Raw genomic sequence first — 27,140 nt, 5'->3', positions numbered from 1 at the left:
CGTGTTACCTGGCCCTGGGCCCAGGGGCTTGAGGGGCCTCTGGGAGGCGCGGGAAGGTCTGTGCAGGAAGGAGACCTCAAGCAGACATTCCTGGCGGCCAGATCGACAGCCTTTAATAGCAGAGGAGAGGGCAGCCCAATACACAGGGTGTCCCAGGGGGCGGGGCGCCCGGCAGGGGGATGAAAGGACCCCCTCTCGAGGAAGCTGCAGGCACGTGTCCTGTGGACTTTAGCGGGGGCCCAGGTCCTGGGTGCTGGCGCTGAGGGTCCGAGAGGCCTCGCTCAGGTGCCGGTGGGGGAACTGGGGAAGGCACAAGGGGTGCTGAGGGTGGGCGAGGGCCGGACACCTGCTCCAGCTGCACTAGAGCCCCCACCCTGCCTGCCAGCTGTCCGCTGCAGCGGCTGTATTGCTCATTCTCCTGCACCTCATGTCCACCCCTGACCCCAAGTAAAGCCATCCATCCATTCTGTCCGTCCTCTGGTCCATTCCCACCTACCACCCCGGCTCCCAGCGCCAGCCTGTCCCCTCCCTCCCTTGGCCCCTGGCCTGTCTCCCCCTCACCTGGGCCCCAGTAGCCCTTGCACCACCCACGTGCAGCGTGCTGAGGGACACAGCTCTCTTCATCCTGCAGAGGGAGCGAGTGAGTCCGGGGGGCCTGGCTCCCACCCTGGGAAGACCTCTCCAGCACCCACCGGGTTTGACTGTCACATGGGGAGATGGGAGCCATGGAAGGTTCTTGAGCAGGACAGGGGGCTCTTCACTGACCTGATCCAACACTCACCCGGCTGCTCCCGCCGCCCCCTCGCCTCTGAGACGGGAGACCAGCTTCTCGCTTCCACGCCGGATAGACTCCCGGAGCTTGGAGAAGGAGCTGCTCCGGCGAAGGGTCTGGGAGGGCGTCGGGGGCATCAGTCCCCACATCCCATCAGTCCCACTCCCACCCGGGAGCCGAAGCAAAGCCCGGCCTCACCTGTTGTTCTGCGTCACCCGCTCTGCCTGTGCTGGGGGCTCCTGGGGACAGAGGGGGGGCATTGTGGTGGGGACACCGAGAAGCCCCTGAGGGGGGCAGGAGGGACGGGGGCTCACCGAGAGGGGCGGGCAGGTCCTCCGTGCTGAGGATTTCTTTGTACAGCTCTTCCGCCTGCTGGTACTTGTTCTGTTTCAGGTAGGCTGAGGCCTGCGGGAGGCGTGGCCGGTGAGCTCGGCTCCGGGAGCTCCCGCCCACAGCCGAGCTCGCAGCCCCACCACTTCCTGCCTCGGTGACCAGGGCAGGGGGCTTCCTGGCTCCGCCTGGTCCCTGCTCTACTTTGTGCCTCTGTTTCCTCATCTGCAAAATGGGGGCCACAACAACACCTACCTCCCAGGGTCCTTTGAGAAATGGGTGGTCTGGCCCTGGCTGGTGAGCTCAGTGGTTAGAACGCCGGCCCGTGCACCAAAAGGTCCCGGGTTCAGTTCCCGGTGAAGGGCACGTGCTTGTGCTGCAGATTTGATCCCTAATCCCGGGAGGCAACCAGTCCTAGTGTCTCTCACACTGATCTTTCTCTCTTCCCCCCTCCCTCCCTCCTTTCCACTCTCTCTAAATAAAAAATCAATGGAAAAAATACCCTCAGGTGAGGATTAACAAAAAGCAACAAATGGACGGTACAGGGAAGGCGCTAACGGGATCTGGAGCTCAATAAACGCCTGATGCTGCCATCGTTCCGGCCAGTCTCGGCTTCTTCCCCCGGGCCGTTCCCTGGCTGCCAGCACCTGCGTTTCCTGCCGCTTCAGCGGTCTCTCCAGTCAGGGCCCAGCTGGGAGTCTCAGGGAGCCCCTTCTCCACGGGCCTGGCAGAGCGGGGCTCCTGGCCTCTGCATCCCCCCCCCCCCCCCCCGAGGCCAGGGTGCCTCCCCTGCACGTGGCCTCACCAGGTTGTTCTTGGTCTTGGCCACGTTAGGGTCGTGGGGCCCGCCCAGGGCCTCGTAAATGCTCAGGGCTCGGGCGTAGTGCCGCTCCACCTCCTCGAACTTGCCCTGGTTCTGGCACAGCAGCGCCAGGTTGTTGAGCTGCTTGGCCACGTCCGGGTGGTCGGCGCCCAGGACCTAGGGGTCATCCGGGATTGGCAGGCCGCATGACGCCAGCGGCCATAACCGGTCACGAGTTGGGGGTTACCGGATCAAAGTGGAGAATTACATGGGGTTGGGCAGAAGTTACACCAAACTGGAGCTTCATCAGGTCAGAGGTCATGGTGGTCCAGAAACCACCTTGACCTTGGGATGCAAGTTCAAATGACTATATCGAGGAGGGGGTTGTAACAGGTTGGGGTGTATGAGATGAGTTAGGAGAGGTCAGAGTCAGGAGTCAAGGTCAAACGGAGGTCAGGGCAGGTCAAGTATGGTGGCTCCTGGGAATGGGTGCTCTAGGCTCACAACACCCAGGGAGAAGGGCCTAAAAGGTCAGGGGTCACAGAGCCACAGAACTGAACATTTCAGGATCGAATGGGAGGGGCCTCGGGACTGGGCAGGGCAGGACCTTCTCGCGGATCTCCAGGGCGCGCTGGCACAGGGGCTCCGCCTCCCGGTACCGCCCGCGCTTCCCGTACAGGACAGCCAGGTTGTTCAGGGTGGCAGCCACCTGTGGGGTCCGGGAGGCAGGTCAGGAGTGGAGTCGGAAGGCACAGCCCGGCCCTTCCTTCCTCCCGGGCCCCACTCACCGCGGGGTGCTCGGGGCCCAGCGTCTGCTCCCGGATCTGCAGGGCGTCGTGGAGAAGGTCTGTGGCTTCCTTGTACTTGTTCTGGTCCCTGTGGGGCAGCGTAAGGAGGCGGGGTCAGCCAGGGTGGGGTCGCAGGGGCCCGGCTGAACCAGGCACAGTGGCACCCTTTGGGGTCCCTTCCAGGTCTCCCACACCGACTAAGTCTAGCTCTGGCCACCCCAGGAGTCACCCCCACTCTATTGGGGTCTCTGTCACCCACATTCACTGACTCCTCTCTGCCTGGGTCCACGTGGCCTCCCAGATCTCTGTCCCCTCCCCACCCCCACTCCAGTGCCCCACGCCGGCCCCAGGGTCCCCGCTCCCACCCGGCTGCCCCTCCGGCACAGCCAGCGCGGGCTCACCGGTACACCAGCGCCAGGATGTTGAGCATGGTGGCCACGTCAGGGTGGCAGTGGCCGGAGCTCCGCTCCAGGTCCTCCAAGGCCTGGCGGCACAGCGGCACGGCCACCTCATAGCGGCCCTGCCCCGCGTACTGGATCACGAGGTTGTGCAGGGTCCGAAGGCGGGCCGGGATCTCGTAGCCCCCCTGTTGCGCCGCTGCGGCCCCCACCGCCTCAGGACCTGGGGGTGGCAGGGACCTCGTCACTGCAGGCCTCCTGTCCCCTCACAGCCCCACACGAGGGACACGTCCCCCCACCCCCAGGGCTACAGCTGCCCAGCTGCCCCCAGGACCATGGGGCCCGCACTGCCTTCTGAGGTTGGGATCCCAGGCCGCTGGGATGTGAACACAGGCACCTACCTGCCTGGTCTCAGCGCCCAGCCTCACCCACGCAGTCACCCCACAGCCACCTGCTCCGTCCTCCCGACACCCTGCTGACCCCCGCCCTGCTCAGAGGCCTCGGGGTCCAGCAGTCCCTCCCGCTCAGCCTTTCGTCCTTCATGGCTGAGCCAGTCACACGGACCCCACACCCACCTTTCCTTTCCTCCTCCTCACTGGGGAACAGGGAGGCCAGGCTGTCTCGGCGGTGGGGGGACTCAGGCTGCTGTGGAGAGGACAGGAAAGTGGGGAGTCACAGCGCTGGGATTTAGTTTTAGAGATGGGGGTTCTGAACCCCAGGTGTGAGGGAGGTGGTGGTCAGGAGCCTCAGGGTGTCCTGAGGGCTTGGTGAGGGTCTGCAGGAACAGCTGAGGGCTTCTGTGGAGCCCAGTGGGTTGGGGGCCTCTTTGAGGGCCTAGAACACGGGGCTCCATGGAGAATGGGGAGCCATGGGGTATCTAAGGAGGGCCGGGCCCCCAGCACGTCATGGCCGCCGCGCACCTGGCTCTCCACAGGCGGGTCGTACTGGCGCAGCTGCCCCAGGAACTCCAGGTGGCCCTTCTCCTCCTCCAGCTGCGCCACGGCCTCCTCGCTGGCCCGCAGCCGCCGCTGCGTCTCCTCCAGCTCCTCCCGCAGCCACGTGTTCTCCTGGGCCAGCCGCCGGGCCTGCGCTCGCAGCCGCTGCTTCTCGGCCTCCAGGGCGCCCACATGGGCAGACAGGGCCAACAGCACCTGAGGGGGTAGGGGGTCGAGAGTCAGGGGCCCGGTCCCTACCCTGCCAGACACCCCCTGCCCCAGACCAGGATCCCCCAGATTCTGCAGAGAGCCCTCCAGGTGACTCCAAGAGGGCACAGAGGCCGCCAGGGACCCCTCTGATTTCACCCAGGCACACAAGATGCCCAGGGACTGCACGTCCCCCCATGTCCCTCAGGACCACAGGGCTATGGCAGGTTCAGGGGTACTTGTCACACTCAAGGGCCCTGCAATACTGCCCAGGTACCCCGTCTCTGGCCTAGAGCCCCCCTTCCCCAACCTGGCTCCCCTAGGTCTCACCTACCCCAGGCTTCACCCCCTGCAAATGTGGACCCTCCTGCTCGGACCTCCCTCCAGAGCTGGACCCCTCGTACCTGGGCTTCGCCCAGCCCCAGCTCGATGGCTTCCAGCGAGTGGCTGACCACCTGCTGCTTCTCTTCCAGCAGCTCCAGGCCCGCCCCCGGGCCCGGGCCGGCCAGCGCCTCCGCCAGGTGGCCGGCCAGGCCCCGGTGCTCCGCACGGAGCGCCTCCAGCCCCTGCACCACGTGTCGCGTCTGCTGCACCAGCTCCTCGGGGCTCAGGCGCTCTGGGCCCAGCCCCACGCCTCCGGGGGCCGCCACCTGCACGGACATTGCTGCTCCTGGGGGGGCAGCCGGGATTGGGGAGTCACAGCCAAGGCCAGGCCAGCCGGGCCCTCAGCCTCGACGCCATTTGGGCCAGCAGGGCCCCTCCCAGCTACCTCCCTTTCGAGCCATCCCGCCAGCCCGTACCCTCCTGCTTCCCACCAGCACCCTGGCCCACACCCATCCCGGCCAGCCCGCAACTGGGAACATTCTAGTCTCCCTTTGCCGGTTCCCAGGGCCGAGAACAACTCCAAAACCCCACGTCTGACTAACCCAAAGAGGGCAATGCCCGTCTGTGGCCTCCCACCTGCCCCGGCTCACCTGGCCAGCCCTCAGCACCCCAAGGGCCCCGGGTCCCCTGGCCCCGACCTCCTGGCTGTGTGACCGGGAACGGGAGGCGCCCTCCTCCGCTGGGCGTGTGGGGCGGGGTGTGTGGAGGCGGCAGCCTCACTGTGAGCTCATTCTTAGGGTGTTTTTGTTGCGAACCAGTCGGACCGCTGGGGCTGGGAGGTAGGGCAGGAGGCGAGGGCCGAGGGGCTGGGGTGCTGGAAGCAGAGGTGCCTCTAGATGGGGGTCGGCGAGGGGGACCCCACGTGTGGGTTCGCAGGCCCTGAGGAGCTGACAGACCCTGAGAGAACAGGTGTCCGCCCTCCACTGCAGACAGGCCCAGCCAGCCCAAGGCATGTTGGGACACACATGTGACAGGCGTGGCCCATGGATGTCACTGGCCATGTGACAGCTGAGTGTCTGAGGCCCAGATCATAACATGTGGGACTTCGTGTGGTTGTATGTGGGTGACGAAGCCAATGCACAGCTGGTGGTGCCTCTGGAGCCCTCACATACACACTCACACACAAACACACGCTCCTCTGAGAAATACAACTCTCACACACCCTCCGCAGGGATCCTTAGAAATACAGCCCGGCCGGCGTGGCTCAGTGGTTGAGCGTCGACCTATGAACCAGGAGGTCACGGTTCGATTCTGGTCAAGGGCACATGCCCAGGTTGCAGGCTCGATCCCTGGTGGGGAATGTGCAGGAAGCAGCTGATCAATGATTCTCTCTCATCACTGATGTTTCTCTCTCTCGCTCTCTCTCTCTTCCTCTCTGAAATCAATACAAATAAAAATAAATAAACAAAAAGAAATACAAAGTACGACACATTCTGGACACACTCTTCCTCCTCTGAAAAATAAAACTCAATAAACACACTCACACACATCCACTCTTTCCTTTCAAAATACAACACACTAAGTCAGGCAAACACACACACGCACTCCCCTCAGAAATACAACCCAAAGCACTGGTGTATTTTCCTCAGATATAAAAGCCAACACACAACATACACAGAAACGAACTCTCTCACCCGCAAAAATATAACCAAATCCCACATCTCACATTCAGGCTGTTTCCTTGCCCTCGTGCTCATGACCCAGGCCCTCGCCCACACTCAGTCCCACCAGCAGCCGGTCTCACTGCACGCCCAGCGCCTCCTCCCTGCGCACACGCTCCCAGGTGACGGACCTTCACCATCTTCCCCACTTTCTCCAACACCCCCACCCCCTTGCCGGGCCGGCCAGGGATTTGTGCTCCTGCACGTGGCACACACAGCTGCACATCCAGAGCTCCAAACATGGGTGTGCAAATGGCCCCTGAACTCAGACTCAGGCTGTCACAAGTGGGTGCCCAGGCCGCAGACGGCTGTGGAGACAATCAGAGGAGGTGCCACAGTTTCCGAACACACTTCACTCAACCGCTGTCCACCCACCGTGAGCAGCCCGGCCATTCCTGCATATACACTGAGACCCGCAGTAAGGGCAGCTTGTAGCCCTGTGGGTCTTACAGACTGCAGACTCTCATCACCCTCAACGTATACGTCTGTGCATTTGTCAGTCCCTTTCTACATGTATGTGTGTGTGTGTGTCACACCATCCTTAGCCTCACACCTCACACACAAGCCCATACAGAGTCAAACACAATCACACAAGTTTGAGAGACATTTGACAACCACAACCAGTACTCCCACAATTTTGCTGATTTATACAACATCACGCACGATCTCAGGCAGCTAAGCCGGATGCTCCACGCACAGCCTCGCCTGCATCACCCACCGTCCGACTGACGACCCCAGTAACAGCCACAGCGAGCGCACAGCACGGGGGCTGTTCACACAATGCACACCAGCTCCCACACTCACACAGTCCCCCAAGGAGCAAACTCCCCTTCACGTCTCAGCCCGTGTGCATAACCACACAGCTGACAATGGCAATCACACTGCACAAGCCATCCTGTCGCACACCTCCCTGCCACTCCCCCGTGTTACAGCCATGCAGCCTCTTGATCACACTCACACTTAATTCTATGAACAGTTAAACTCCTCCCATACACACAGCGACACACATGCACGGCATTACAAACACACAATCAGAGGTAGCCCACATTTCCACATCACGGAATTGATTTCCACGCCCTGCCAAGGCCACACGCACAGTTCATCTCCCCTTTACACCCACAGCTACAGCCTGACACCATCTCTGCACACACCTGAGCTTCCTACACTATCACACACACCTGAGCTTCCTACACCATCACACACACCTGAGCTTCCTACACCATCACACACACCTGAGCTTCCTACACCATCTCTCACACACACGCACACGCTATCTCCGTATGCTCGCAGGCAAGAGGTCCCTGTCGTGTGGCCACACAACTTAACCCTGGCCGACCAGCCAGCCCAGCCCCGTGCACCCCAGCTTCCCAGCAGCGGTCACTAGGGCCCCCCCTCGCTCCTCCTAAGCCCCGCCCTCGCTCCTGTTTACCTGCGCACGGGGGAGGGGGCGCGGCCCCAGCTGGGCCTCCAGAGCTCGCAGAGCCCCAGGGCGGGGCAGGGGGCGTCCAGGGGCCCGCAGGCCGGTCCCCGTTGCCAGGCCAGCGGGCCCAGGGGTGCGCCAGGCCCAGCCCTCACCCACCGCCCCCGCCTCCATCCTCGCGGCCCCGGGGACCCTCGCCCTGCACTCCCGGCGCCCACCTGAGCGCGGCCGGCTGCAGGACCCACTCTGCGCGCTGCACCCGGCCGCGTCCCGAAAGCCGCGCACGCCCCGCGGCTCCCAGCTGTGCCCCGCGTCTCGGGCCGGGGGCGGGTCCTCCGAGGGGCGGGGCAGCCGGGCGCCCCGCCCCCCGCAGGTGAGGCCGGCCCCGCCCCCCGCCCGGGGAAAGTTGGCTCGGGGGCGGGGCCCGGAGGAAATTGCGGCACCGCTCGCGGGGCCCGGAGCTCCAGGGCCCGTCCATCCGAGGATGAGTCCGGCGTGCACGTCCGGCGTGCGCGAGGCCTGGAAACGGGGGCCTCGCGAGCTAGAACCTTAAGAACTCGGAATCTTGAAACTTTGGGTCCCAGACCCATGGCCTTCTTGCAGTTTCAGCCGCTGGGCCTTTGCCTTGGTTGTGCCTCCAGCTTGGACCTCTCTTCTCAAACATTTCACCATTTGTCTGGTCTCTTCTCAAAGGCTGCTTCCTCCGAGAGGCCTTCCTTGATGGCCCCTTCTAAATGACACCCTCCCACAAAAACGCTACCTCATTTCCCGTCCTGATTTGGTTCACAAACTTTTCAGGGCCTAAAATTATTTCATGTAATATATCACATTATGACGTTACAGCACATTATTGGGGAGGTAATGTCATGGCTAAAATTTGGGCTCTGGGTTCAAATTTCATTTCCGCACTTAGCTGTGCAGGTCTTGGGCCAGTAACTTACCCACCCTGTGCCTCCTGTTTCCTAATCTGTAAAATGGGGATAGTCAAAGGCTGTGAGGAGAGAATGAGTTAATAAATGGTTAGGAAGCATTTAGCAAATATTAGCTACTGATTGCATGTATTACATTATTGGCCCCCTTCCCCCCAGAATGTCGGCTCCTGAAGATAAGGCTCTGTATGGTCAGCACGGTATCTTTTTTTAAAATACATTTTTATTGATTTCAGAGAGGAAGAGAGAGAGAGATAGAAACATCAATGATGACAGAGAATCACTGATCAACTACCTCTTGCACGCCCCCTACTGGGCATGAGCCTGCAACCCAGACATGTGCCCTGACTGGGAATTGAACCTTGACCTCCTGGTTGATTGATTGATTTCAGAGAGAGAAAGAGAGAAACATTGACTTGTTGTTCCACTTTTTTTTTTTTTTAAGAAGGCAGAAATGGATCAGTAGCTGGAGAGGGTTGTAAGGTCAAGAAACTCTGTACTTTTAAAAATTATTTATTTATTTATTTATTTTAAATATTTTTATTGATTTCAGAGAGGAAGGGAGAAGGAAAGAAACATCAATGAGAGAGGCACATCGATCAGCTGCTTGCTGCACACCCCCTACTGGGGATCGAGCTTGCAACCTGGGCATGTGCCCTGACGGGGAATCGAACCTGGGACTGTTTGGTCCATGGGACAATGCTCAATCCACTGAGCTATACCAGCTGGACTGTTGTTCCACTTATTTATGTATTCAATGGTTGATTATTTTTTAAAAAAATACTTTTTATTGATTTTTTTAGTGAAAGAGGAAGGGAGAGGGACAGAGAGAGGCATGTACCCTGAAGGGGGATGGAACCCTCAACCCTGGCCAATCAGGACGAGGTTCTAACCAACTGAGTTATCCAGCGAGGGCCAGCACTGTATCTTTAGCTCTCGAAGAGATGGCGCAAAGCAGGTGCTCAATAAATGCTTGTTGAGTGATTGGCTGACTGAATCAAGTCCTAGAAAAATAAATTGGTCCAGACGGGGCTTACATGTTCTAGCATCATAGAATTTAGCTCGGGGAGAGCTTTCCTGAACCCCTGCAGAAGCCTGGTCCCTGCACTACAGGATGTGTCCAGCAGAGGGCGCTGCTGGCCCGTGGACTAGGCCGTAGACGCCAAGCCGCTTCAAGCCTGTTCTCCAAGCCCCAGTGCAAATGCTCCCTCCTCTGGGAAGCTTTCTCTGACCTCCACAGGCTTCCTGAGACGTCCCTTCTGGCTCCTGCAGCTTCCTGGGACCCACATCCCAGCTCTGCCCGCTGTGGGTCATCGTCTCCCACACTGGACTCACTATTGTGCCCCCAGTGCTACCCAACACCAGCAAAACACAGAGAAGGCACTCAGCGAGCGGGTGCTGGCTCAGCGATGGAAAGTAAAACTCAGATTCACAATCTAACTTCTCCAGATGATGATGATGATGATTTTGTTAATCTCCACCAGAGGATATTTTTTTCATTGCTTTTCTAAGGGATTGGAAGGGAGGGATGGAGAGAGAGAGAGAGAGAGAGAGAGAGAGAGAGAGAGAGAGAGAGAAACATCAATGTGAGAGAGGCATATCGACTAGTTGCCTCCCGAACTCACCCGGTGAGGGGGCAGGGAGTGAACCCACAATTCAGGTACATGCCCTTGACTGGGAATCGAGCCCGAAAACCTTTGGTGCACAGGCTGGTGCTCTAACTACTGAGCACACCTGCCAGGGCTCCAGATTTTTAGGGAAGATGGTGTAAGGGGGCAGCTGAGCCCCACACTCTCAACTCTCTTGGCCTCAGGACACTGGATGGTGGTTCTGGATCTGCCACACCCTCCTTAGGAGGAAGCGCAAGGACTGGAGCCAGGCAGCCCGGGTGCAAAACCCTGCGGCGTCATTTGCTGGCTGTGTGACCCCTGAGCCAGGAACTAACCTCTCTGGTCCTTAGGTTCCTGGTCTGTAGCACAGGACTCACAGGGGCAGCCTACTCTCACGGGTCGCGGGGCTGGTCCCCAGTCGGAGGCGTGCAGGAGGCAGCCAATCAATGTCGTGGGATGAATGGGCAATCCCTGTGAAAGGCTTAGCTCAGAGCAGCGCCTGGGAAACACCATGCTTGTGCGTGTGGGGCTGTGGGAGGGAGTTGGAATAGATCTGAGTTCAGATTCTCCTGTTGCAGCCCAGCCAGCGTGGCTCAGTGGTTGAGCATCAACCTCTGAACCAGGAGGTCACGGTTTGATTCCTGGTCAGGGCACATGCCGGGGCTGCAGGGTTGGTCCCCAGTGGGGGGCATGCAGGAGGCAGCCAATCATTGATTCTCATCATGGATGTTTCTATCTCTTTCTCCCTTTCCCTTCCTCTCTGAAGTCAATAAAAATATATTGAAAAAATAAATCTGTTGCCATTTCCTTCCCATGTAACTTGGGGCAAGCAGTGATTTTCTGAGTACCTATTTCCTCATCCTATATAATAAAGGGCTAATATGCAAATTGTCCCCTTGGGAGTTCAACCGCCCGCTATGACATGCACTGACCACCAGGGGGCAGCATGGAATGAAGGAAGGCCCCAATTGGCCCTGATTGCCAGCCAGGCCTAGGGACCCTACCTGTGCACGAATTTTGTGCACTGGGCCTCTATCTATGAAACTGGGATGATCACACTCAGTACATAGCATAGTGGTGAATATTACATGAGACAAAGGCTGAAAGAAGAAAATGTTGACTAAGATGACCATTTCTTTAGGCCACCCCTGCGGGGCAACCAATTGATGTGTCTCTTTCACGTCAATTTCTCTCTCTCTCTCTCTCTCTCTCTCTCTCTCTCTCTCTGGTTCTCCCCCTCCCTTCCATTCTCTCTAAAAATCAATGGAAAAATATCCTCTGGTGAGGATTAACAAAAAATAAAAGTTCATTGATTTTAAGATTAGGGCACTTCAGTGAATGGTTATATCTCAATAAAAGAGTAACTTTAAGAAACTAAAATATGGGAGGCAGCCAATCAATGATTCTCTCTCATCATTGATGTTTCTATCTCTCTATCCCGCTCCCTTCCTCTCTGAAATCAATAAATATATATATATATAAAAAGAAACTAAAATATGAATATATGTGACCACCCATTCACTGCAAATATAACATTTTCAATGTAAATAATAAATTTGGAATAACAGAATGGAAAACAACCAAAACAAACCAAAAACCCTGAGATGCAACTAAAGCAACACCTAGAGGACAATGTATAGCTAAATTGATAAATACTGATTTGGATGGCAGGAGGGGAGCCATGAAAGACTATCTGATTTGCCTATCTTCCCCCCACCCCACCCCCACATGGGCCTGGCAGCCAGTTAATTACAGGGCTGCAGCAGGCCAGGCCTTGCTCTCCAAGAACAAGAAGTAATGGGCAGGGCCCTAACTCTCTGGCTCTGGGGCTGGCTTTGATTTGCATTTGTCTTCCCTGAATCAGATGGCATCACAGACTACCAGGATTGGGAGAGGAATTTTGGAGGTGGGTGAGGAGAGCGTTCCAGTGGGCCGTGGGGGTGGAATGCTGCCTCTCAGAGTCTCCCAGGAAGGTGGCAGCCACCTCCTCAGGGGAGAGGACAGGGGCAGAGAAGGTAGGAGGGAACAGAGAAGGTTTGGAAGCAGGTCGCTCTGCAATGCCAGGCCTTGGGGGTGCAGGGAAGTGTGCAGGCTCTGGCATTCCAGAATGCCAGCTGTGACTGTGGGCAACCTCCTTGTCCTTCTCAGCCTCAGAACCCTTCCTCTGTCAAATGGGGCTTCAGCATAAAGAGGCAGGACCTGGAGGGATTATGAATACCAACTGAGGGACAGACTCTCTGGTCTAGCCTGACTCTGCTACGTCTCAGCTGTGTGACTTTGGGCAAATGTCTTGACCTCTCTGGGCTTCACTTTCCTGATTTGTGAAATTGCAAAATTGCAATACCCACTTCATAGGACGGCTGGGAAATCACACTGGTTAATACACGTAAAGTGCTTGGACCCTGAAGCCAGACTGCTGGAGGGATAAAGGGGGCGCGGGGAAGTGGGTACAAACATCAGGGCCCGAACAACTGCACAGGGACTCAGGGCTGACAACAGAGTCTGACGTTGTCGAGAGGCCTAGAAACTACTTCCTCCAAAGCCTGAGTCCAGTCTCCACAGCCCTGAGCCCGTTTGCCTTTCAGTTCTGCTCCTTTCCAGCTGTGTGACCTTGGGCAAATCACTTAACCTCTCTGAGCCTTATTGTCCAGAGTGGACTAACTGCAGAGGATTCTGGGAAACCAAGTTTCTAAAATGGTTGGCTTCTCCGAAGGAGGCCTTCATAGGGTGGTGAACTCCCCAATCATAGAAAGGGCTTTCAAAGCTGTGTGGCCAAAAAGAACGACAAATGTCCCTCTATGTACGGGATTATTAGGGGCCCAGGGGCCTGAGCTGTGCCACCACCAGTTGTATGATGTGGCTGGATCCCGTCTCTCCCCTGCTCACAGCCCTCAGAGGCTCCCACCCCTCTCACAGGGGATGGAAACTCCCCCACAGCCCCTAGGACCGCACAGGTTTGCTCCTGTCCCCTCTCCAGCCTCTGTTCTCCCTCCCACTCTTCCATCCCCTGCCCCCGTCTGCGCCAGCCCTGGAACATCCTCCCTGTCCCTCAAATATGCCAAGCCACGCCCACCGCAGGGCCTTTGCACCTGCTGCTTCCCTTCCAGGTTCCCCACGTGGTTGGCTCCCTCCTCTCCCTCAGGTCTCTGCACAGCTGTCACCTCCCAGAGGCCCGCCCTCCCTCCCCTCCTCTTCGGTGCCTTCACTCATCCCTTACCCTCTTTCATTTTCCTTCAAAGCCCTACTGCCCCCGACATGACAACACACTTGTTCACTGTCACTAAACTGTCACCTCCATTAAGGCAGGGGGTGGGGCTGTTTTCTGCTGTGTCCGCAGAGAGTGCATACATGTTAAAGTGACAAATGTGTAACCAGCCCGTCCAGGGAGGCTCAGTGCTTGAACCAGGAGGTCATGTTCCATTCCTCCCTCAGGGCACATGCCCGGCTGGGTCCCCAGTGGGGGGTGTGCAGGAGGCAGCCGATCAATGATTCTCTCTCATCACTGATCTCTCTCTCTCTCTCTCTCTCCCTCTCCCTTCCTCTCTGAAGTCAATAATATATATGTATATCCTATATAATAAAAGGGTAATATGCAAATTGACCCTAGGGATGAAACAACCAGTTGCTATGACACGTATTGACCACCAGAGGGAAGACGTTTAACTCAGGAGCTGCCCCCTGGTGGTCAGTGTGCTCCCACAGGGGGAGTGCCGCTCAGCCACAAGCTGGGCTGATGGCTGCGAGTGCAGCGGTGGTGGCGGGAGCCTCTCCTTCCTCCTCGGCAGTGCTTAGGATGTCCAAGGGAGAGGGCCTAAGCTGGCAGGTGGCCATCCCCTGAGGGCTCCCGGGCTGCGAGAGGGCACAGGCCAGGCTGAGGGACCTCCCTGAGTGCATGAATTTTTGTGCACCAGGCCTCTAGTGTGTGTGTGTGTGTATATATATATATCTGAATGCATAATAATCTGGCCACTCAGTGTGTGTGTGTGTGTATATATATATATCTATATATATATATATATATAGCTATATATAGATATATATATATATATGAGGCCTGGTGCATGAATTCGTGCATGGGTGGGGTCCAGCCAGCCTGGCCAGGGGGAGGGGACATGGGCGGTTGGCCGGCCTGCCTGCTGGTCGAACTCCTGGTCGAGGGGACAATTTGCATATTAGCCTTTTTATTATATAGGATACACACTGAGTGGCCAGATTATTATGCATTCAGAGATCATAATAATCTGGCCACTCAGTGTGTGTGTGTGTGTGTGTGTGTGTGTGTGTGTGTATTTACACTAATAAAAGAGAAATATGCAAATTGACCATCACTTTGCAACACCCACCAGCCAATCAGGAGTGAATATGCAAATTAACCCAACAAAGATGGCGACGGTCCTGTTCCCAGCCACTCTGGGCCTCTGGAGCAGCTGGGCGGGGCAGGACGCCTCCTATGAGAGGGAGGGCAGGGGGCAGAGGGAGCTACAGGAGCGGAGCTCTGGCTGGAGTAAAGACTGAAGGCTCCGGCCAGAACGAAGACGGAAGGTGGTGGCCAGAGTGAAGGCCTGGGTCCTGGGTGTTGGAGGAAAACTGATGACGGCAGCCAGGGGAAGGAAAGCCTATCGCATGAATCTTTGTGCAACAGGCCTCTAGTATATCTATAATAATAAAAGCGTAATATGCAAATCGACCTAACAGCTGAACAGCTGAACAACTGTCCGGATGATCACGCTATGACACGCACCGGCACCAGGCCAGCCAAGGCGGGTGCAATGTGATTGGGGGGGGGGGGCGGGGGGGGCTGCCATTGCCCAATGATGGCCCGCAGAGGGAGGCTCAGGCCACCGGGCAGCGGGGTGATCAATTGAGGGCTCCACGATCGCCCCAAAGAGGGAGGCCCAGGCCACCCTCTATGGGACAATTGATCAGGGGGCTCCGCGGAACGGATGAACCAGGGGTGTGTGACGGCAGATATGGGCAGCGCCAGGCCAAGGAGGGTGGGGGTGGGGGGTGGGGCTGTGAGGGCCTACCCTTGCACAAATTTCGTGCATCAGGCCTCTAGTGTGTGTGTATATCTATAAGATGCATAGTGATTCCAGCCCCGGTCCTGTTAGTCCCCGGCCTCGGCTTCCCTAACCGTGCAGGGGCCTTTGCACTCTGACTTTGCCGGGAAGGGACAGGTGGACGGGGAGGTCAGGGTCTGGGCCTCGAGGAAGGGTTTTCTGAGCACCCCCTCCCCACCAGGAGTCTGGGGAGAGCAGAGAGCCTAGACCTCCCTCTCCCCAGTTCAGCCCCACTGCCTGGAGCCCCGGGATGAACCCCAGAGGGAAGGGGCCCAGGGAGGGCACGCTCTCTCCTTTGCCATCCCGGGCGCTCCGTGCGCTCGCCCCGCAATCTTGGCGCCGCCCAGGCGGAGAAAGCGGTTCCCTCCGCGCCTCCCCAGCCGAGGTGCCCTGAGCTCCGGCCCCGCCCGCATCTTCCCAGCGGGGCTCGGAGATCTCGGCGGAGTCGCCGCCCTTCCCCTGGGGGTGGGGACGGCCTCCCGGGGCCTCGGCTGCCCTTGTAAGGAGGCGAGGCCCGGGACACCCGAGCCGCCAGTTATAATTAACCCGGACACGTGGCGACCCCACCCCCACCACCTGCCCTGCGCCCCCCCAGCCCCAGCGCCCCGAGGCCGGGCCTTTGCGGAGGAGGCAGCGAAACGCGCTCCAAAAATAGCTCCCCGTCGGGGCGGGCGAGTCCTGCCCGTCCCCCTCCGCAGCGGAAATCTCCCGCGTCACGGTCACCGGTCACCGGGCGGGCAGCGCGGGTGACCGCGGCCTCCACCCTGGCCTCGAGTTTGAGTCTCAGCTCAGCCCAGCCTCAGTTTCCCCCGCCCACACCCCCGGGAGGAGAGGGACTGGCAGCGCGGGCTCCCAGCGGCTGCCGGGTCCCGGCTCCAATCGGGCCGCTCCCTGCACCGGGCGAGGGTCACACCGCTGGGGCCTCGGCTCCTCCTGTGGAAACACTGGGAACCTGGCGCCCGGTGGCCGTGGCGAGGTTTCCCCAGGGCAGGGCTCAGGTCAAGGCCACGGGGACTGAGGAGCGGCCTGCGCAGGGAGGGGCCCGGGGAGGGGGCCTCTACGTGCCGGGACAGTTCCTGTGTCCCTGGCGGGGAGCCAGCCGCTCGCGCCAGCCCGACTCAGCACTTGGTCAGGGGATCAGCTGGCTGCGCTGCCCGGGGAGGCCCATAGAAGGCCTGGGGCTGGGCGCGAGGCCTGCCTGGGTCCAGGGTGGGCACGGTGCCCGGGCAGCGAGGTGAGAGGCTCAGCTGCCCTCCCGCCCCTCCCAGCCAATGGCACAGCCCAGGCCCCACCTATATAAGGCCGGGGCTGCAGGCGCCTCCTCCGGGTCAGTGTTGCGTCCCGGACACAGACAGCCCTTTCAGCACAGCCCAGACAGGTACCGCCCGCCTGGGAGCCGGGGTGGAGCCGGGGTGGGTCGGGGCGGCCCGGCTGTGGAGGGGCCTTGCATGGGGCATGTGCCCCACACCCTCCTGCAGGGGGCCGGCAGCGTGGGGGAAGGTTGACCTGTGTCTGTGAGCCCCCAACCCCTCCCGGGATTTGTGGCCTCTGGGGCACAGGGTGCTGGGGAGGGACCCTGGAGAGGAAAGGAGACGTGACAGCTGCCAGCTGCTCCCCGGCGAGGGGCTGTGGCTGGCCTGTGCTCCGATGGTCTGTCCCCAGCACCGGGCTGGGCTCACGCCGGGGAGGGTCTGTGCATCACCTGCCAGGGTCTTGGCATGTGTGACCATGTGGGTCCCTGCTGTACCTCCCACAGTGCACCGTGTCTGTCGGCCTTGCTGTGGCTCCTGCTCGGCGCCTGTGTCCTGGGTGTGTCCCTGAGCTGGGGGTGCGGAGGGACTGTTTATGGTGATGTGTGTGTGTGTGTGTGGCTCTGGGGCTATTTTTGCTCGGGTCTCTCGGGCTCACCCGCCCTGCCTCAGCGCCTTCCTCTGGCACTGCCCCAGCAGGGATGGGGGTGGGTGCACCCGCTGAAGGGGGGTTTCTGGGCTGGAAGCCCTTGAGCCTTGAGGCCTGGATGCGTGTCCTCCCGGCCACCCTGGCCCACCTGTCTCCTGCCTGCTGACTTGGTGCAAGCCGAGCCCCTGGAATGTGGGGAGTGTAGGGGGAGGAGGTAGCAGCTGGGGGCGGGGGGTGGGGGGGGAGAAGGAGTCTGCCAGACTCTAAAAATAATGTCCAACCCTGGACAGCAGCTCCTAAGGTCTTTCACGGGTCCCCCCCCCCCCACCCCCACCCCTGCCCTCAGCCTGATGCCTCAGCCTTCAGCTTACCCTGGTCCCAGTCTTCCCACCATCCTATCTGCTTCCCATCCCCGGAGCGGGGAGTGAGCATCCCGCACCTGTGCCACTGCTGAAGGGTCCTTCTTCTCCGGGTCTTGTGGACAAAAGTAATAATAACAATAATAGCAACCATCCCCGTAGGTACAACTCGACGCCAGGGCCTGTGCTCAGCCGGCCCATGCCTGAGCTCAAAGAATCCTCCCGGAAACCCCCTGGGGAAGGCTCCGTGCACAGGCGACAGAGGCTCAGAGAGGCTGAGCAACTGGCCTGGGGTCACACAGCAGGAAAATGGCATAGGTGGGGTTTGAACCCAGTTCTGTGGGCCCCAGAGGCTGAGCTTTTCTTCCCAACTGAGCCCTGCAGGAGACTTGTCAGCCATAGAGGTGGGGGCAGCCACCCAGCCCTCCTGTCCTCCCTGCCCTCACCCCTTGACTGAGCACCCAAGAAACTTCAGAGCGTGTCCGTTCTCTGCTCACACGCATTCCCAGCAGCACCTTCCACCTTTTCGCCAGCTCCTCACACAGACCTTTAAAACAACAACAGCAGCAGCTGCACAAAATAAAGGCTGATTGTGTGGCAGGCGCTGTTCCGAGTGCTTTACATACATTAACCCCTTTAATCCTCCCAACTTCCCCGGAGTGAGTGCTGTTCTGACCCCTATTTTACAGACGAGTAATTTGAGGCACAGAGAGGTTAAGCAACCTGCCCAAGGTCACACAGCTTGTAAGTGGCAGAGCTGGGATTGAAGCCCAGGCTACCTGATTCTAGGACCTACCTTCTTAGCCATGCCACAATGGCCACTCCCGCCCCAGGGTTCCCCCTCCTGGAGAAACTGAGTCTCTCCCAAGGTTATTAGTCCAGCGTCACCCGCGGATGTGTGGCAGAGCTGGGATTCTAACCCAAGACTCCCGATGCATCCTGTCAAAACGCAGCCGCTCAGAGGGGGGCCCCCCCTCTTGCTGCAAGTCACACCGCACAGGAGTGAGGACGGGCCGCTGTGCGTTCCCGGGCTGATCGCTGCGGGAGGCGGTGACCTTCCGCTCCTCCTCTCCCCTCCAGGCCCCCACGCCGCCGCCGCCATGCCGTTCGGTAACACCCACAACAAGTACAAGCTGAACTACAAGCCGGAGGAGGAGTACCCGGACCTCAGCAAGCACAACAACCACATGGCCAAGGTGCTGACCCCTGACCTCTACAAGAAGCTGCGGGACAAGGAGACTCCGTCGGGCTTCACCCTGGACGACGTCATCCAGACGGGTGTGGACAACCCCGGTGAGCCTCCTGCCTTCCGGCCTCAGTTTTCCCATCTGTGAAGTGGGGACCATAGACTCCTGGGGCTGTTGTGAGGAACAGCCGAGTCTGTGTGTGGGAAGGGCTTGGGACAGGGCCTGGCCCCTAGCAAGCCACTCGCTAAGCGCACAGGAGTTTCCTGTGAGACTCCCCGAAGCCCTTGACCCTCCCTGGGCCCAGACGTGCTGAGCGCCGGCATCTGGCGGTGCTGCTGCTGTGGTCCTTCTCCAAGGCCACCCGCCAGGGGGACCAGGTGGCAGGAGCGCAGGCCCCAGCCTTGGCCCGAGCGCGTCCTGGGGTGCAGGAGAGAGGCCTGTTCCCCCCCCCCCAGCGCGTCCTGGGGTGCAGGAGAGGCCTGTTTCCCCTCCCCCACCCCCAGCGCGTCCTGGGGTGCAGGAGAGGCCTGTTCCCCCCCCCCCCAGCGCGTCCTGGGGTGCAGGAGAGGCCTGTTTCCCCTCCCCCCAGCGCGTCCTGGGGTGCAGGAGAGGCCTGTTCCCCCCCCCCAGCGCGTCCTGGGGTGCAGGAGAGGCCTGTTTCCCCTCCCCCCAGCGCGTCATGGGGTGCAGGAGAGGCCTGTTTCCCCCCCCCCCCCAGCGCATCATGGGGTGCAGGAGAGGCCTGTTTCCCCCCCCCCCCAGCGCGTCCTGGGGTGCAGGAGAGGCCTGTTCCCCCCCCCCCAGCGCGTCCTGGGGTGCAGGAGAGAGGCCTGTTTCCTCCCCCCCCAGCGCGTCCTGGGGTGCAGGAGAGGCCTGTTTCCCCTCCCCCCAGCGCGTCCTGGGGTGCAGGAGAGGCCTGTTCCCCCCCCCCCCGCGCGTCCTGGGGTGCAGGAGAGGCCTGTTTCCCCTCCCCCCAGCGCGTCCTGGGGTGCAGGAGAGAGGCCTGTTTCCCCCCCGCCCCCAGCGCGTCCTGGGGTGCAGGAGAGGCCTGTTTCCCCTCCCCCCAGCGCGTCCTGGGGTGCAGGAGAGGCCTGTTTCCCCTCCCCCCAGCGCGTCCTGGGGTGCAGGAGAGAGGCCTGTTTCCCCCCCCGCCCCCAGCGCGTCCTGGGGTGCAGGAGAGGCCTGTTTCCCCTCCCCCCCCCCAGCGCGTCCTGGGGTGCAGGAGAGGCCTGTTTCCCCTCCCCCCCCCCAGCGCGTCCTGGGGTGCAGGAGAGGCCTGTTTCCCCTCCCCCCAGCGCGTCCTGGGGTGCAGGAGAGGCCTGTTCCCCCCCCCCAGCGCGTCCTGGGGTGCAGGAGAGGCCTGTTTCCCCTCCCCCCCCCAGCGCGTCCTGGGGTGCAGGAGAGGCCTGTTTCCCCTCCCCCCAGCGCGTCCTGGGGTGCAGGAGAGGCCTGTTCCCCCCCCCCAGCGCGTCCTGGGGTGCAGGAGAGGCCTGTTTCCCCTCCCCCCAGCGCGTCCTGGGGTGCAGGAGAGAGGCCTGTTTCCCCCCGCCCCCAGCGCGTCCTGGGGTGCAGGAGAGGCCTGTTTCCCCTCCCCCCAGCGCGTCCTGGGGTGCAGGAGAGAGGCCTGTTTTCCCCCCCCCCCAGCGCGTCCTGGGGTGCAGGAGAGGCCTGTTTCCCCCCCCCCAGCGCGTCCTGGGGTGCAGGAGAGAGGCCTGTTTCCCCCTCCGGGAAGTCAGGGGGCCATGCAAGTCTCTCATGTGTGGAAGCTGAGGGTCTAGAACATTCTAGGGGGAGGTCCCTGGCCCGGACTGGGGAGTGGTTATATTTGCAGCACCTTGTGCCTGGGCCCCTGGGCTCCTCCTTCTCCTTTGCCCTGTCCCAGCCTCCTCACCCACAGCCCCCTGACCTCCCCCAGCCTCCCCTCCAATGTGACCTCTTCTCTCTCACACACACACACACACACACACACACACACACACACGTGCACGCACACGCAGTCCACACCACACCCAGAAGCCCAGGCTGCTGGGGACGAGCACCCCTCACCTCACCCGACCCCCAGGTCACCCCTTCATCATGACCGTGGGCTGTGTGGCCGGCGATGAGGAGTCCTACGTGGTGTTCAAGGACCTCTTCGACCCCATCATCCAGGACCGGCACGGGGGCTACAAACCCACCGACAAGCACAAGACCGACCTCAACCATGAGAACCTCAAGGTGGGCTGTCCTGGGGGGGAAGGGGGAAGGTGGGCTGTCCTGGGGGGGAAGGGGGCGGGGAGGGGGAGGGCAGAGTGCAGAGGGGCGGGGAGGAGAGCCAGAGCCAGAGAAGATGCAGGCGGGAGGGCACTCAGAGAGACAGAGACACAGAGATCAACAGACGGACAGAAACACGGGGAGAGGGACAGAGGAAGACAGACAAGGAGACAGAGGGACAGCAGGGAGTGGAGCGGAGGAGGGAAGAAAGAGAGAGAGAGAGAGAGAGAGAGAGAGAGAGAGAGAGAGGAGCCAGGCACAACACAGACATGTAGAAAGGGAGAAACAGAGGATGGACAGAGTCAGAGACGGGGGAGAGACAGGGAGAGAGATGAAGAGAAACAGAAGCAAGGGAAGAGCGGTATGGAGAACAAACAGGGACAGACAGATGGGAGAGACAGAGCTGGAGAGACAGAGATGGAGAGACAGCCAGGGCGAGAGGTGGGGAGAGAGGCCTCTGGGGAAGGAGGAGCAGAGAGCCAGAGGGACCTGGGAGGGTTTGGGGGCACCGCGAGGCCCTGACACCCCACCTGCCCTCCAGGGTGGAGACGACCTGGACCCCAACTACGTGCTCAGCAGCCGCGTGCGCACAGGCCGCAGCATCAAGGGCTACACGCTGCCCCCCCACTGCTCCCGCGGCGAGCGCCGGGCTGTGGAGAAACTCTCCGTGGAAGGTGAGCCCCACACCGCCCACTGCCGGGTCACCCGGCTCTGGCCCTGCTCCTCCCGGGCAGAGCTCTGGGCCCCCGGGGACCCCCGTTTCCTAAACGTGCAAGCTGCTTGGGAAACCCTGGGTGCCTGGTGAGTGACAGGCAGCAGTGCTCCTGGTGGCAGTGCTGAGGGACCCTGAGCAGGTCCACGCGGACACCCAGCTGCGCCAGGGCCTGACATGCACCCCGTCCCCCAGCAAATGTCCGCGGCCGGTCTGGTCCTGGGTGTGGAGCTGGGGCTCCCAAGATGAGTAAGACAAAGTCACTGCTGTCCGAGCTGCCAGCCCGGTGGGGAGAGGAGAGGAAACACAGAACCCAAGGAAAATGCAAGCCAAGAAACAAGGGGTGTGGCCGGGAGTGACGGGGTGTCCTGGGGAGGCCCTCTCCTGAAGAAGGGGTTGGGGCCTGCCTGATCAGAAGGAGCCCACCTTGGGAAGAGTTCCGGCAGGTGGGACAGCAGGTGCAAAGGCCCTGAGGTGGGAGGAAGCGCAAGGAAGCCACCGTGGCTGGGGCGAGAGGGTGAGGAGATGAGGCAGAGGGGCCGGTGGGCAGGTTGGGCAGAGCCGTGTGGGCCGTCAAGAGGGCTTTGGCGTTGACTCTGAGGGAGGCGGGAGCCGTGGGAGGGCGGTGAGCAGAGGAAGGACAGGTTCAGATTTACATGGAGCCCTCTGGCTGCTAAGTGGGGGACAGACTGTGGGCGAAAGTAGGAGCAGAGAGACCATGAGGGGGCAACCACAGTGGTCCAGGGGAAGGGTGCGGGGTGGCAATGGAATGGGAAGAAAGAGTATGTTTTGGAGGTTGAACCATCAGAACTCATGTTTAACAGCTGGCTCTCAAAAAAAAAAGCTCTGATTTGCAGCAACTGCCAATTTCTGTGGTGTAAATTCTCCTACGATGGCCGATTTTAAGTTATGATGTCATACAGAGATGGGAAGAGATGAACAGTAGCACATCAGCCTGTAGTATTTCCACCACACAGCCATGGTAGATGAAGATAACTTCAAGAACATAGATAATAGTAAATATAGTAAAATAGGAAGTTATAGTGCTGAGTATTTACCACCTTTGGTTTATTTTAATTTTTTAAATATATTTTTATTGGTTTCAGAGAGGAAGGGAGGAGAGATAGAAACATCAATGATGAGAGAGAATCATTGATTGGCTGCCTCCTGCACGCCCCCCACTGGGAATCGAGCCCACAACCTGGGCATGTGCCCTGACCGGGAATCAAACCGTGACCTCCTGGTTCATAGGTCGACACTCAGCCACCGAGCTATGCCAGCCAGGCTACCTTTGTTTTAAATATAATTTATTTAGTTTGTAAGATTACTTTATTTTTAATTACATAGTATATGGTATATGATATAAAACATATAGTATAAGATACAAATAATGTATATTATGTATGTAACTAATTATGAGTTATATAAATATGCATATGTTCAAATATACTTATTATATACATAATACATATTTATCATACATCTTATAATAATTTTTACTGATGGCTCCCCAAATCCTGAGGCTGTCTGGCCAGCCAGTAGGGGTGGCACCCCCACACTAATGCCTGCAGGCGGATTGGACGTGAGGGTCCAGGGAAAGGGAGAATCGTGGTTTCTGGCTTGAGCACATGATGTGCCTGGCAGACAGGGGAGGAGCACGTTTGGGGGGGCATGAATTTGGGGTTAGACGCGGTACTTAGGCACCTTTAGGACATACAGGGGGCCAAGGCCCAAGCCCATTAGGGGCAGCAGTGTGGGGTCCCCGGGGCCTTCACACCCCGCTCAGGAGGGACAGGCTGCTGACCACCCCTCCGCGTGCCTCTCAGCCCTCAACAGCCTGACAGGCGAGTTCAAGGGGAAATACTACCCTCTGAAGAGCATGACGGAGCAGGAGCAGCAGCAGCTCATCGACGACCACTTCCTGTTTGACAAGCCTGTGTCCCCACTGCTGCTGGCTTCCGGCATGGCCCGCGACTGGCCCGACGCCCGGGGCATCTGGTGAGACCCCCTGTCCCAGGCCCTGCCCTCCCTCCAGCCTCCTCCAGGCCCCCCATGATCCTTCTCATTCCTCCCCCAAAGTCAAGACCGTAAGTAATTGTGTTTTCAAGGACCAGAAAATGACCTCGCCCCCCACCCTTGCCAACCCTGTGGTCTGTGGGACAGCAGGTGCAAAGGCCCTGTGGTCTGTGTCACATTTTGGGAAACTTGGGCCAGAGAAGTGGCAGTTAGGACCTTAGACTTGAATGAGACTCTGGGTTCAAATCCCAGTGCCGCCACTGACGGGCTGGGTGACCGGGGGCACATCACTGAACGGTTCTCTCCCCAGGTTCCCATCTATAAAATAGAGATCACAATACTTCATAGCTGTGGGTTCTTGTGAGGGTTAATGAGTTCATGTATGTAACGTATAGAAAACAGTGCCTGCCACATAGTAAGTGCTCAGTACACCTTGGCTCTTAGTATGATCTGTGTGTGTATATGTGTGTGTGTGTGTGGGTGTCTGAATCCTCACCGGAGGATAGTTTTCCATTGATTTTTAAAAATATATATATATTTTTTATTGATTTTACAGAGAGGAAGGGAGAGGGATAGACTTAGAAACAATGATCAGCTGCCTCCTGCACGCCCCCTACTGGGGATGTGCCTGAAACCAAGGTACATGCCCTTGACTGGAATCGAACCTGGGACCCTTCAGTCGGCAGGCTGATGCTCTATCCACTGAGCCAAACCGGTTAGGGCTCCATTGATTTTTTTAGGGAGAGTGGAAGAGAGAGGGAAAGACAGAGAGAAACATGGACGTGAGAGGAACACATCGATTGGTTGCCTCCTGCACGAGCCCCAACCTGGGCCTGGCTGGGGAGGAGCCTGCAACCAAGGTACATGCCCTTGACTGGAATTGAACCTGGGACCCTTCAGTCCCTAGGCCGACGCTCTATCCACTGAGCCAAACCGGCCAGGGCTAGTATGATCTTTATTACTAACTGCTGTTGAGAGTAAGGCTTTCTATAAACCTCTGAACCCCTGATTCTGATAGTCATAGGTTTAAAAAGGTTTTGAGAACCTAGGTTTCAAGTGAAAGGAGAGCAGAGAGCGGAGGGCCAAGATTTACAGATAGGATGATTCTAAGATTTCAAGATTTTCAAGATTTTTAGGTTCTAAGATTCCACTCACTTCAGAGTCTGGGATTCCATGGTTTCAAACATTTTCAGACCCGTAAGTGTTATGGTTCTAACTGAGACTGTTGCCCGGATGTCATAATGTGATAGATTCTTTGGTCCCCAGACCAGATGTAGGATTTCCAATATTTATCAGTCCTGACTCCGGGCTTCTGATGCTGAGATTCTAAGAGTCTGTACTTTAATGCTGTTCAAAGACTGAAGATCCTGAGTCCTGGTTCCCGGGATTTGAGCTTTCGCAGGTCACGTGACCCTAGTCTGCAGGTGTAGGCTGCGATTCTGCCAAGCACAGCCGCCTCCTCCTGCCCCTCAGCCCGCTGCCCTCTAGCGGTGGGTATGTGTTTGGAGAGGGGGGCAACGGGGTCCCCGCGGAGCTGATTCCTTGGCCTCTCGCTGCACCCCACCCTAGGCACAATGACAACAAGAGCTTCCTGGTGTGGGTGAACGAGGAGGATCACCTCCGAGTCATCTCCATGGAGAAGGGGGGCAACATGAAGGAGGTTTTCCGCCGCTTCTGCGTGGGGCTGCAGAAGGTGGGTGCCTGCCCGGATGCCCCACCCTCTTCGCGAGGCCCCGCCCCTCGGAACCCGCCGCACCCCAAACACCAGCCACCAGCCCACACACTCCCAGCCGCTTCCCAAGGCCACGCCCACTGGCAGCCGGCTCCTCCCTATGCTGCCCAAACTCCGCCCCTTCAGACGCGTCCAACCCCATTTCGCAGGCCTCGCCTCCTGGGGAACCCCCAGGCCCTACCCCCACCCCACGCAAGCCCCGCCCCCAAGAGCCCAAAGCTCCGCCCTTCAGGATCCTGCTGTCACCTGTGCCGTCGGTCCTTTCCTCTCAGAGTTCCCCAGCTGCGCCCCCTCAGAACCTGGCCCCCACGCACATCCTCAAGTCCTGTCCCTTCCCACTCCGTCCGGGTTTGGGGGTCTTTGGGGGCGCCCGCTGGCGCTGATCCCTGGTCCTCTCACCTGCCTCAGATTGAGGAGATCTTCAAGAAAGCCGGCCACCCCTTCATGTGGAACGAACACCTGGGCTACGTGCTCACCTGCCCCTCCAACCTGGGCACCGGGCTGCGCGGAGGCGTGCACGTGAAGCTGGCACACCTGAGCAAGCACCCCAAGTTCGAGGAGATCCTAAGCCGTCTGCGCCTGCAGAAGCGGGGCACAGGTGCGGCCCCGCCTCCCCGCGCCGCGCCGTCGGGGGCGGGCCTTTTTCGGGGGCGGATGGGGAGTTGGGGTGTCCCCGCGAGTTCTGAGGGTCGGCAAGGGCTGCCCCTCCGAGCCTCAGTTTTTTCCCCTGCAAATGAGCATCAAAACAGCTTACCTCATAGGCGTCGGCATGATATCACCATGGTTACATAGTACACACTGTGCATGTCCCCGCCCCCTGGGGGCTTCAGTTTCCCAACTAAAGGGGCAGATGGTGGGGGTTGGATCCCAGTCGGCCCGGCCCCAGAGCGCACCCTTGCCCACCATGCTACGTTTTCTTGCTGAATAGGAGGGGGGCGAGGTAACTAAAGGCGGAGGTGTGGGCCCGCGATGGACAGCCACTTAGGAGGCTCTGCGAGTATGTAACCCTCAATACAGGCGGCTGTCTGGCGCGGGGGCGGCGTCCCGGGCCCGCTCGGCACCTCCGCTCCCTCCTCAGGCCCCCGCTTTCTGCTCCCGCAGGTGGCGTGGACACAGCTGCCGTGGGCTCAGTGTTCGACGTGTCCAACGCCGATCGGCTGGGCTCGTCCGAGGTAGAGCAGGTGCAGCTGGTGGTGGACGGTGTGAAGCTCATGGTGGAGATGGAGAAGAAGCTGGAAAAGGGCCAGTCCATCGACGACATGATCCCCGCCCAGAAGTAGGCGCCCAGCCCGCCCGCCGCCGCCGCCCGCTGGAGCCCCAGCCGCAGGGAAGGCCCGGCCCCCTGGAGACACGCCCTTCCCCCGGCCCCGCCCCCGGCCTCCAGGCCGGCCTATCATGGTTTGGTCCCCGAGGGGCCCCACCCAACCAGAGTTCCAACCAATGGGCTCCGTCCTCTGGGTTCTGGCCAATGAGAAACCTCTCCTTTCCCCAGAGCTCTGCAATGGAGAGCGTCTACACACGTGGCGCTCATGCTTTTTTCCACTCAGAGCACCGAATAAAAGCGATGGTGGCCTTAGCTTTGTGTGCAAGTTACTGAGGGAGGAGGAGGGGCTTTCGTCACTGGCGGCTATGGGACCTCGAAGTGGTTTGCCCTCTCTAGGCACGTTCTATCCCAGAGGAGGCAAA

At 59.5% G+C, this 27,140-nt stretch overlaps 2 protein-coding genes across 6 annotated transcripts; one reads left to right on the top strand and one right to left on the bottom strand.

Annotated features, from left to right (window-relative positions):
* Positions 1–91: 91 nt before the first annotated feature.
* KLC3 (kinesin light chain 3) lies at positions 92–25,933 on the bottom strand. Of its 5 annotated transcripts, none has more exons than XM_054710936.1 (13): positions 25,854–25,933; positions 4,637–4,902; positions 4,011–4,241; positions 3,666–3,735; positions 3,094–3,313; positions 2,693–2,780; positions 2,512–2,613; positions 1,908–2,081; positions 1,087–1,177; positions 971–1,011; positions 782–888; positions 562–625; positions 92–300 (listed from the first exon to the last, which is right to left on the bottom strand). In XM_054710936.1, the coding sequence occupies exons 2-13, from the start codon at positions 4,892–4,894 to the stop codon at positions 229–231; spliced, it is 1,518 nt and encodes a 505-aa protein (XP_054566911.1). In that variant the 5' UTR covers positions 4,895–4,902; positions 25,854–25,933; the 3' UTR covers positions 92–228. The 5 variants fall into 5 exon arrangements, with proteins under 5 accessions (XP_054566911.1, XP_054566910.1, XP_008156575.2 ...); XM_054710935.1 differs by lacking the exon at positions 25,854–25,933 and adding an exon at positions 7,916–8,031; XM_008158353.3 differs by lacking the exon at positions 25,854–25,933 and adding an exon at positions 5,207–5,430.
* CKM (creatine kinase, M-type) lies at positions 16,461–27,030 on the top strand. The gene is made up of 8 exons (XM_008158354.3): positions 16,461–16,674; positions 18,635–18,847; positions 20,804–20,958; positions 21,536–21,668; positions 23,533–23,704; positions 25,292–25,415; positions 25,863–26,052; positions 26,556–27,030. Exons 2-8 carry the CDS (start codon positions 18,655–18,657, stop codon positions 26,732–26,734), a joined length of 1,146 nt encoding a protein of 381 aa, XP_008156576.1. The 5' UTR covers positions 16,461–16,674; positions 18,635–18,654; the 3' UTR covers positions 26,735–27,030.
* The last annotated feature ends 110 nt before the right edge of the window (positions 27,031–27,140 follow it).

Source organism: Eptesicus fuscus, chromosome 21 (assembly GCF_027574615.1).
Source record: "Eptesicus fuscus isolate TK198812 chromosome 21, DD_ASM_mEF_20220401, whole genome shotgun sequence".
Taxonomy (NCBI): Eukaryota; Metazoa; Chordata; class Mammalia; order Chiroptera; family Vespertilionidae; genus Eptesicus; species Eptesicus fuscus.
The sequence above is the reverse complement of the archived record's forward strand: the minus strand, read 5'-3'. Positions and strand labels throughout refer to the sequence as shown.